This window comes from Ctenocephalides felis, unplaced genomic scaffold (genome assembly GCF_003426905.1).
Source record: "Ctenocephalides felis isolate EL2017-DRISC unplaced genomic scaffold, ASM342690v1 CF-g0.4_SCAFFOLD_01562, whole genome shotgun sequence".
NCBI classification, from domain to species: Eukaryota; Metazoa; Arthropoda; class Insecta; order Siphonaptera; family Pulicidae; genus Ctenocephalides; species Ctenocephalides felis.
The window spans coordinates 21,457-33,954 of NW_020537716.1; the positions used below are offsets into that span (position 1 = coordinate 21,457).

Sequence of the window (12,498 nt, forward strand, 5' to 3'; positions counted from 1 at the left end):
AACTGTCAAAGTCGAGTTGAACCAATCAAAGAATCATGTAAAAGCAACAGTTCCGTTCAATAAGTTCTCGGGAGTGTTGCTCGTCTGTTAGACGCTTTAGCACGAGCTCATTATAATATTGCATAAAATTGATATTTCAAATTAAAGTGAATAAACAATATAATATTCGAAAATGTCTGTCGGTCGTGTTCTTGTGTATGGCGGAAAAGGTGCTCTTGGAGCTGTTTGTGTATCACAATTTAAGTCATCCAACTGGGTATGTAAGATTTTGGATTTCATATTTATGATATACAAGATTATGATAATAATCAGGTACACAATATATAAAAATATATAATTTATATTGGTTTATATAAATATACATATATAGCATAAAATTCTGCTACTTGTTGATCAATATCCGAAGAGCCGGTTTCTCATTATAATATTTCTTTACATTTATGATTTCCAATAGGAATCCAACATGTTTCAAAAGTTTTTAAGATGACGTGTAGTTCTTGATTGATTTTTATAAGTTATTTATTTAATTCTTGAAGACATTCTGATTTGAACCTATAAGCAACTGTACCAGTCCGGAAAACATCCAGTAAAGAGAGATAACAGAGGTCAATTCGCCAGAGATCATTTTTTTCTGTTTTGATTTTTTTTTTTTGCAAACATCAGTACGGAATAAGTATGTTCTGTTGAAATTTTTGTATTTGTCCACATTCTTATTAGAATTAAATATATAGGTTTTATCTTATACCTGTGATCAGTAATGCATTACGATTACGAACCTTGTAAATAGAAAGTCATTTTCTATGCTCAGTAGCTAGCCTTGCGCATGCAAACACTTTATGCTTGAATACTTTACATCTAATAATTATTAGAATTGTTTCAATACAAAGTTCTGAGAAATGCACAATAATTTCAATATAGAGTTCCGCACCATGTCCCGTTTTGTAGTATCATTTGGGAAAAGCTAAGATTCAATTTCTATTTTCTGCATTCTTTGCTCCGTATCTCCGAAAACTTTGGACCTGCCTTTGCCAAAAACTAATCAGCACATCTCCCTGTCAATAGGAATCGAATGTTTTTTGAACCACTTCAGTTGATAGGTCGGTTGATCAGTGCGCCGAAAAATCCATACATACATACACACACACACACACACACACACACAAACAAACATCCATTTTTTTCTAAGGTATGCCAAAATGTTCATAAACCCCTGAAGCATAAAGATATATAAAATTTTCATTTTCGATTTTTTTGCGATTACTATAACTTACTCAGCGGCAAGTTAAAAACTAAAAATGATACTTATAAGTTAATGCTATATCTTCCTTAATAGGTTTTTTCTTTATATTATCACTTAATTTAAAATTAGTTTATATTATACAAGTCATTCAAAATATATTGAAAATAGTAAAACACTTGTATAGAAGAAATAATTCATATTTTCATATTAGTTTTCCTAATTAACCATTTCACTACAGATGTCGTCTCTGGACGACATCCATATGACGCTGTGTATACGGATGTCGTTCCTGGATGGCATCTGCGTGTACGGATTTCATTCGTGGACGACATGGTGTGTTTGCCTTTGCTTCAAGATTTATCACTATATATTAAAATATTTTGATAATTCTATTTTTTATTGTAATTTCTAATTGATTAGAAGCGTAATTTTTCAACACATTGTTATTGATAATCATATAAAAATCTTGAAAAAGTACTGTCGTAGCAAAAGGGTTAATTAGATAATATCAACATTTAGTCCAGTCATTTGGTGCAAAAAAAGGCTGTTGCCGGTACAGTACTCTGGGAATTCTGAAAATTGATAATCTCATAGATTTCGAGGTGCTCTTTACGAAAATCAACTTTGCCACCTCAAATTTGAACGGCAAGTTGCCGCCATATTGAAAAAATGACGTCAAAAAACAGCTTTTTTAAAATATCTCCTTTCTGGCTCATTCTACGATAAAAGTATCTATGTACGAATTAAATTAGATAAAATTTCCTACAATTCTTCGGCCGCCTCAAAATCTTTGCTGCTCTCGCCGTAGTATCAAATCTGTCCATACATGACAGCACTTCGAACTTGACCACATTCCTTCTAATAAATAAATATTTTCAATGTTAAATTAAGCGAATAAGATCTAGAAATAAATTAATTCAAATATTTTTCTGTTGAAGCTATAAGGTGCTACTTAAGCTATAAGTATACCTATAGCTACTTTGCCATTGAAGTGTTAAAAAATTAGCAAAAAAAACGAAAAATATTTAAATTATTTCACTTCTGGATCTTATTTGCTCAATTTTACATTGAAAATATTTATTATTAGAGAGAATGTGGTCAAGTTCGAAGTGCTGTCATATATGGAGAGATTTGATACTACGGCGAGAGCAGCAAAGACTTTGAGGCGGCCGTACTCTCAAACTATCAATTTTACAAAAAAACGGTTTTCTAAAGAATTATAGGAAATTTTATCTAGTTCAATTCGTACATAGACACTTTTATCGCAGAATCAGCCAGAAAGGAGATATTTTGAAAAAGCTGTTCTTTGAAGCCATTTTTCCAATATGGCGGCAACTTGCCGTTCAAATTTGAGGTGGCAAAGTTGATTTTCGTAAAAAGCACCTCGAAATCTATGAGATTACCAATTTTCAGAATTCCCGGAGTACTGTACCGGCAACAGCCTTTTTTTGCACCAAATGACTGGACTATTACCACTCCTGAAACAAATTACTTTTGCTATTCTGTTCGACTAAATTTCGCTAATATTAAGATGACCATACGTCCCGTTTAGCCGGGACAGTCTCGGTTTTCAACCTAGTGTCCTGGGTTTTTCTAAGATTGTCCCGAATTTAGAATTTTTGTCCTGAATTGTTCCGGATTTCGAAGAGTATAGGTTCAAATTGAATCCTCGCAATTACTTGATAATAAAAATACAATTACACATGAAATATCCTAAAATGATACATACAACGAACATGCTTATATCAAACAATACGTTGCTGAATTCAAAATTTCAAGGGCTTCAATTTTAAGGGTAATATAGCTTAGATATCATATAACACATGGCTTTTTAAACTATGGGTCGCGAATGACAAAAGTTTAAGAAGCCCTGATATAACATAATTGAATAATAAAGTTCTTATTAAAAGTTAATAATTTTGATTTAAGAAAAAAATGTTTTATTTTACCTAATTTTTATGGCATCCTTAAATAGTATTAGTCACTTTTTAAAGTCACTATTTAAGTAGATATATGCTTTATTATTTAACATAAATAACACCTATCTACCCCGTCGTGAATTACCATAACTAAAAGCCACCGTTCCGGTTTTAACTAGAAAAATATGGTCACCTTACTAATATAGTAAATAAAATATCAAAAGTGATTTCTCTTGATTTTTTGTTGCTCTATAATACTGATACTTGGCGACCAACATTAACACATTTATCACCACGATAAAATAAAAAAAAACATTTTATTAGATACTTTGGTTAAAATTGTATCAAAGAAATTTAATGTATCAAAATAAAAAAAAATCCTAAATTCTTAGGAAAGTACTATTTTTTATGTCACACATCCATGACTGAAGTGGCCCCACCATTAACCCTTTCCACTTATTAAATGCAGGATTAATACGTATTTGCCGCCGGAGCGGCGGCATTCGAGTAGAAAGGGTTAAAACTTTTTTTTTTCGATGAACCAAGAAATTTTCAGGTCAATTTGTAAAAAAAATACATGCCGGACATGGTTCATGTAGAACTGCTTAGCATCAAACAAATATTTATACTAAAGAATTATACTATATATTATAATGCTGATACTTCATCAATATATCGCGAATTTTCATCTTAAACAGCGCAATGATAAAATTGAGTATTTTGGATTCGTAATGCATACCTTTTTTTAAATTATATGTCGAGTTTTTTACTATATAGGGTAAATTGCTTTTATAAACAAATAACCGGAAAAAAATATTATCGATCCAGGACCTTGAAATTAAATCAATGCTCTCTCGTATATTATTGATTATTTACAAGGAATTCAGACACGCATTATTCTATCTTCAATTGTATAAAATAATTTAATTATTCAATAATAATCTCATAAATCAGTTAGCATATATTGTTTGAATAAATGATATTATTAAGCATAAAGAATATTGCAAAATATTATTTTTTTCTGAGTATAATGACAAAGTTGTTGACATATAATCGGAAAATCCCAAGTTCCGCATATAAATAAAGATTTCACGATTCAACTAGATAAATTATCAACTATTGGCTTCTAAAAGAAACTACTTATATACTAGTTTTGTTTATAATATATGTAATATTTAATAAAAGAAATAAAAATGCAAAATATGTAATGAACTTGATATAAACTTGATTAAAAATAAATCGTGAATAAATTGACTTGATTCCTATTTTTAGATTGCATATTCTGTTATAAAGTTATTTTATAGATAATATTGGAAACAAGTTTTTTGTTATATATAGGATCAATTTGATTACATATCGACCATGAGTTTCTAACCGCTAACCACATAACTGGTTCTCTGTCGATACCTGCATTGTTACAATTTTCAACATTGAAAGAAATATCTAATATATAGTAGCATATTTTAACTGGTTTTTAGTTATATTTTTTTATAATGGCTAAATTACATTTTTCTCACTAATAATTTAATATACATTATTACCAGGGACGCTCCTGGGGTTCCCAGTGCCCGCATGCCATTTTTTTAGCCCCCCCCCCCTATTATTTTACCTGTTTTAAGTTTATTATTATCATTAATTAATATTTGGCTTTTGAAACATTTTATTTATTTATTTAGGGCATTTTATGCGATTCTATTGAGCAAATCATAGAGAGCAAAAAAATTCTAGCCTTTCATTATTAAACATAACCATAACATAACGCTGGTAGTTCATGTTGAATTATTTTAATTTAATTTTTGATTATTTAAGATATCCAAAACTTCTCCTAATTGATATCACAAGGGCCGAATTGTATGTATTTATCCTTACTTTTCCATTTGTTAATTTAAAGTGAAATTTATAATGTATTTTACAAAATATTTTTAAATTATATTGAAAAAAAAACTAAATTGGAAATTTTATATCCGAATCTTGTGTTAGCGCCCCCTAAAGCATGCGCTCGTAGTTTTCGCATGCGTCGCATTCAAAAAAGGACCTGCCCTGATCATTACTTAATTTCATTACTCAATTTGTCAAATCCTGTTCATATGTGTATCATTCAATCTGCCATACATATAATGTATTTATATTATTTTTATTTCTGGCACAACTCAGCTGCTTTTTACCAATAATAATGTAGATATTTCATTTTTCTTATTCATAATCATGAATTTACTATACATATTTGTCTAGATTCATAAGTAAATTGAAATTTTTGGCAGATGACAGTTTTCATTTGTTTTTAATGCAATGTCTTAAATTTTTCAATGTCAGACAATTACATGCCGTTTTTTGCCATTTTTTCTATTTATTTCTACTATATTACTATATTTTTATAATCACATGCATCCTAAATTTCATTAACAAACTAAAGAAGGATTTATCAAAATCCGAATAAGCGTTTAGGAGGGAGGAGTATATTTACATACATCATTACAGAAGAATTTTATATAAAAGATATAATTAAAAATGGGGGTGCTCAATGGCGTAGTTCAGGCTCCCGCTCTGGCAACCTGACATCGGGCAGAAGCGATGTCCATTTTCACTTAAAAATATAGATCAAAAATATGTTTTCCATTTTGGGCACTGCGGTGTGAAATGGCAATGAGAAATCTCTCAAACTATTCTTCCCTGAATCGAATTGGAGTTTAACTCAGCTCACTGACCTGCCCTAGGGCACCATCACCCATTTTAAATATAGATTTTATGGTTTACATACTAGATGATGAATTATTAACTGTTGGTTTTTTCAAAAAACTAGTCGTGTTCTTGCTTATTTATAAAAATATTGTTAGAATCAAATGCCGAATCAAAATTTCCCTCATTGAAATGATTCCTATCAAAAAATACCCAATCAAATTAATTCCAGGTAAGCATATATATGAAATTCTACGGAAAACAAACCGTATATTATGAACAAATATTTCGATTGAATTTCCAAACCGCAATAAACATAATATATATACACCATTTTACTACGTGGCTTTCAAAATTTGGAGGCGCTCCTTCAGAATGGCGTTTCCAAAATACTATATTTTAATATAAGTCATTAAAGAGGGTACAATATTTTTTTGAAAAAATAAACGGGGGTCACGGTACGAAAAGGTTGGAAACCACTTTAGAATATTTTATTTTTCATGATGTTTGAAATAAATATAAAAATAATGTTAGAAATCATCCCAGAATGTTGGGCTAATTTAGGAACAGGAAGTTGTGTTACTTTCAATCGACTTTCAAAACAATCCAAAATATATTAGCATAACTTGCAAAATTTAGTGGTTAACTATATATTATTTATAGAGAATAATTTACAATAATTGGTATAACGAACCTTAACTACATTTATTATATAAAAACTTTAAATATTTCATTTATAATGCACTCGTGTATAGAGATCTTATGTATATAAATAAATATGTTGCGTTTATAATTAGCAAATTCTCATTATTAGGTAAACTGATAACGAACAAAGTATACTTAAAATATATGATACTTTTATTAGTAGAAAAAGAATAATTAATAATTAGTCACTATTGAATTGCTTTATACAACAATTATTTTTTTGTGCGCAACGTTCAGCATTATGAAGGAACCCCCTTATACTCGTAGAATCTAGTAAGATTCAGATAAGAATGTAGTTTTGAGATCACCTGTATACGCCAACATCGTAGTGTCGAAGTTATCATGGCATTTAACTTGATTCACATTAGATTTCCATGTGAATCTAATTGAAAATAATTTTATAAATGTTTAATCAACAATTGATTATATTTACAAATTTAACGTTCAATTTTAGTGGGTCGGAAGTATTGACATGAAGGAAAATGAACAGGCAGACGCAAATATATTGATCGATAAAGATTTAGATCTTGGAAAACAAGAAACAAATGTTCTAACAACTTTGGAAAGCTTATTAGCTGGTCAAAAATTGGACGCCATCATTTGTGTAGCCGGTGGATGGGCTGGTGGAAACGCAGCTAAAGGTAAATAATAATAAATAGTAACAAACAAACAAGTTAAATAGTTTATTGCGTGATTTATCCCTTACATACTTTTTAGATTTGACTTCATCTTCTGATCTGATGTGGCGTCAGAGTGTTTGGAGTTCATTAATCGCATCAGCAATTGCAGCAAAACATCTGAAGGAAGGTGGCTTGCTAACATTAACGGGTGCTAAAGCTGCCCTGGAAGGAACACCTGGTTCGTAGAGAAATAAATGAGACACACTACATTTTTGCTTTGAAGATGTAATCATCATGATGCATCATATATTCAAATTATAGCTTCAAACAATTTAAATGATCCAAAAGTATTAGGTATATCTTTATAAAGACCTTTTATAAAGAGTTTCCAGCATTTAAAGTGCAGAGAGAACTAATGCTAACTGAGCTATAAATTTTGCAGATTATTATTTATGTCAATAATTGATATAATTATATCATAACTCTTATGAGTTATCAAGTTTATATAACATTTGATACATTTGGATTATGGAACATTGCCAATTTGTTGACTGATGAAGAAAGATGATGTAGTATTTGCAATTGCATTAATATTTGACATAAAGGAGATAAAAAAAAAGATTACTAAGCCTTTTAATAAATTATTGAACAAGATTCAAATGAAGATTGTGATTTTATATTATGATGCACTATGATACTTCTATTTAACACTTACTTTGCACAGGTATGATCGGTTATGGTATGGCAAAAGCAGCAGTGCATCAACTAACAAGATCTCTCGGTGGAGAAAGCAGTGGCTTGCCCAAGGAAAGCGCTGCTGTTGCCATTCTGCCTGTCATGTTGGATACACCAATGAATAGAAAATGGATGCCTAAGGCAGATACTTCAACCTGGACACCTTTGGAATATTTAGCAGAGTCAGTATATTTTACTTAACTTTGAAGTTTAATAATAATATGAAGAATTTTTATTTTTTTATGGTTTTTCACCTTCTAATACTCAACGCATTGCTCTAGTTCTACAATTTAATTTCATAATATTTTTTCAGCTTATTTGTGAAGTGGACAAAAGGATCAGATAGACCGGTTTCTGGAAGTTTAATTCAAGTTGTTACAACGGATTCAAAGACTCAACTCATACCTGTGCCAAAGTAAAGGAATAAAACAAAAATGAACCAAAAGTCTTGTTGATGCTCAAAATGACAATCCATGTATGTACTGATGTTATATTTGTTAAATGTTATATGATATTCAAATGATAACTGTTACAAATCAGATCTGTTCTAAAATGTTGAGTTAAATACTAATATATTTCTCTTTTAAACTGAATTATTTAACATCGTTTTATTACTCTCATATTTTATTTATTATTATTGGAATTAGAAATTTATATGTTTGCATTATTCCATTATTTTTTCAATCACATTATATTAAACATTATAGTTGTGCATTCACTATAATTTATTCAGTTAATTAATACATAATACTTGTCATTTCAATATACACACAGCAGTGAATATTTAATACGAAGATAAATTAAAATTAAATAAACTAGAATAATTTGAACATAAGTTTTCAATGAGGTATGTTGATTTGTGATATTTTAATATACACCAACTTTTCTTTGCCTACAGTAAAATAAAAATAATTATTGATTTTTTTATATTGGTTTTCCAAATTGAAATTATTTACCGGAGGTGGCTTGTAAAAATAAAATATTCATTATTATCACAGACTTTAACATTATTTGCAGCACTTTCTATCTTTCACAGTTTTCATTTCTGATATAATTTATATTTTATACTCTACTACATTTGTATAAAAAACAAATGTATAGACTTATTTATTAAATACCTAATTACAATATGGTAACATTTCAATATATCATTTATCTAATTTAAATTAGTACATAAATTAAATAATGATAAAACTATTTACTTATTTAAATCTTTAATCTTGTATTGATATGGATAAGATAATTCATTAAAACCATCAAAAAGCATTTCAACTAATTGAAGTAGATAGAGCATGACAGTTTTAAAACTTCCCACTCATTTCAAAGAGTTACTACCATTTCGTTCATAAAAAAATATATGGACCATAGCTAAGAATTAGATCTCTATTTTATTAATTAATTTGCAATTTTACTGCTGGATTTTATCACAAAATTGGTATACCATAATATCAATTTAATTATTTTACCTCATTTTCATAAAATAATACATTTGTATAGAAGAAATTCCACTGATTTCCTTCTATTTTCTCATAATTTGTTTCAAGTGCATAGCTAATCATTATTGCAGGTTATTTAATTAATCATTTTTGCAATATATTCTAAAAAAAGTACTATTTTTTGGTTTTTGCTTTTTGCACTTGCATAAAATAAATGAAATAAAATTTATATATATACATCACTGTCACGCACAATATAAATATAAAATTTTTCTAAAAATATTACACGCAACCTTTTATTTTACCAGTTATTTAGTATCAGGCCCAAGTATTGCTTTTAATTCTGCAGATTCATTTCTACATTATAAAATAAATATTAAATATCATGAATAACATATGTATATACATATATAATTATTATTTACCTATCATTATCGGCTTTAGAGCAAGCATCATTGACATGCTTATTAAAAACTTGTGCTTTATCAGCATATACATGATGACCAGCACCTGTTATAACCTGAAATTAATTTTTAATAAAAGAAATCATTTAATCCAGTTGTTATCTATAACTAAATACTATGCTATTTTATAGTATTTCTCACCTGTACATTAACATAGCTTTTTGTTCTGTGCTGTTTAATAGTTTCACCAGCACTATTATCCACCCATGATCTTGATCCATAGATCAAAGTTATTGGAATATCATCTCTAAGCTGGTCTAAGCGTCTGACAATCGGAAATTTGGCCCAACCAAATCCGGTCATCATAGCATGAAAAGCACTTTCACCTCTAACAAACAAAAAATAAAGTAAAATACAAAATGATCTACAAACAATTTAGACTTTCAATTTTTTTTTTGATCTATTAATTAATCATTTATAGTAAATTGAATAGTTCGAATGGAATGACAGATAAAACAGGTACCAAAAATATAACTAGTTGTATTTAGGTTTCTATTTTACTTTGTTTAATTCAGCATGACAGTACTTTTATTATGTTTTTTTTTCAAATTCTTGTAACTTGTCAGAAATTGTTTACACATCATTTTTACAATATTGAATGTAATTTCTGAAATATAGTAACTCCATTAAGTACATTATCCACTTACGATGGTGTCTGCGAATTACATTGATGTATATATTGCGGAATAACCCGCTCGTAGTCTGGTACCAGATCTGCATATTTACGAACAATATCTGGTCTCGCTTTTTCGATCACCCATTGACCAATGGTCCAGCCACGCGAACTGCCCACAAAGGATTAAACGGCTGCACGGCAAACGCAACAGCTCTGACCCAAAATGGCAAGTTGTATTTTGCAGCAACGTCCTTTTAATAGAAAGCATTTTTAACAGTTATTTAACAAATATTAAACACTATTATTGGATAAATAAGAGTAAATACACTTTTAGTTCAATTTGACACAATTGCCAAACTGCCAAACAATGTTTTTTTTTTTAATATTACATTAATATTATCGCCTGATGGTCATCAACCCTTAACGATTTATTGGTCCTTGGGGTCCACCAGAAAGATTCTCTGGAAATCTAGATCAATTAAGAAGCTACAACCCTCTAAGAGGTATCCCATGAGCGACCCCAACCGCCCTGGGATATTTTAGTGTTAGTTGTATGTGTGTTGTGCCACAAGGCAGGTCCAGTTCTGATGTCAGATCATAATCATAAGCTGTAGATATTATCCCCATATGCCACACATATTCCATAATATTAATATATTATAATTATATTGGTTAAACACATTCGATTCTAAATCTAAACTAGTGGGGTGTATGGCATCGTGCCTTAAGGCAATTTGCTGGAACTTCCCGTACCGTAACGAAATGTTCGAGGAATATTGAATGTTTTCAGATAGATTATTATAAATATTGTAACATTGTCTAATATTTATTTATAAGTATTACACAAACTGAATTGCAAAATTAAACATATTTGTTTAAAGTACATTAGAACTTTAGTCAGAATTACGATTAAAATCTGAATTATTTTCGATTTGAAATTTGAACTATTTGAAACAAATTTTTTTTTCCAAATTCAATTATTTTGTTAAAACAAGCAGAAAGTTCTTTGAATCATTCAAATCGGACGCTTAGTTCTCTCAAAAATTGCAATTTTTTGCATATTTAGCTCTGTATCTCCGAAATGGTTAGGCCTGCCTTTGCCAAAAACTAATAACCACTTCTCCCAATCATTAATAATTGAATGTTTTTTAGACCATTCAAATCGGATGCTCCGTTCTCTCAAAAACTCGATTTCTATTTTCTGCACTCTTTGCTCCGTTTCTCCGAAACGGCTGGACCTGCCTTTGCCAAAAACTAATCAGCTCTTCTCCCTATCAATAGGAATCGAATGTTTTTTGAACCATTTAAATCGGTTGATCCGTGCGCCCGAAAACGTTACTGGAGATTTGTATCCATACGTATGCCAAAATGTTCAGAAACCTTCAAAACGTCGAAAAATGTAAAAATTTTCAATTTCGATTTTCGGCCCATTACAATAACTTTTCCTACGGGAAGTTAATAAACGACAAATTGCTGGAACTTCCCGTACCAATTTTCTTTTCAAAGATTAAATGTTTTTGGCTTTTCGAAAAAAATATTTTATTTTGAAATATTTTGGAAGTTTTGAACTTTTTTCAAAGCAATCGCACGGCTTTAGCTGCGTCGAGACGAAATATCGAAGCGCATAAGCGCCGCGTAGCGGTCTAACGGACAAACGATGTTACGGAACATTTAAATAATAAAAATCTCTAAATATCTGATAATTTGAGGTGCATATGTCTAACGATCATTTTTGACCGTCAAATGGCATTTTTTGCGATTACTATAACTAACCCTTCTTGAAGTTAATAAGTTCGTTTAAAAAATTGTTGCAAAAATATTCATAATAATATAAATAATTAGTAATAATTAAACTAGCACTTTGAATTAGTGTTGATAAACTTTCTTTACCTGTGGTTTTTCGGGAAATCCCCATGGATCTGCCAGTATCAAATGTTTGACTCTATCTGGATATCGAATAGCATAGGAAGCTGCCAAAAATCCTCCCATACTATGTCCCAATATATCATGAATCCAAATTCATTTCTCTTCTCCACCTTCTACGGATTGAACTAGTTGCCTTTCTGCTTCCTGCGCATCGCTACTAA

General features: G+C 29.9%; 1 protein-coding gene and 1 pseudogene across 1 annotated transcript; one reads left to right on the top strand and one right to left on the bottom strand.

Moving 5' to 3' along the window:
- The first annotated feature begins 32 nt into the window (after nucleotides 1–32).
- On the top strand, nucleotides 33–8,427 carry LOC113372084 (dihydropteridine reductase-like). Its single transcript, XM_026612417.1, has 5 exons — nucleotides 33–256; nucleotides 6,995–7,181; nucleotides 7,258–7,398; nucleotides 7,885–8,077; nucleotides 8,209–8,427. Exons 1-5 carry the CDS (start codon nucleotides 173–175, stop codon nucleotides 8,312–8,314), a joined length of 711 nt encoding a protein of 236 aa, XP_026468202.1. The 5' UTR covers nucleotides 33–172; the 3' UTR covers nucleotides 8,315–8,427.
- Nucleotides 8,428–9,628: 1,201 nt separating this feature from the next.
- Nucleotides 9,629–12,493, bottom strand: LOC113372082 (annotated as a pseudogene).
- Between the last annotated feature and the right edge of the window lie 5 nt (nucleotides 12,494–12,498).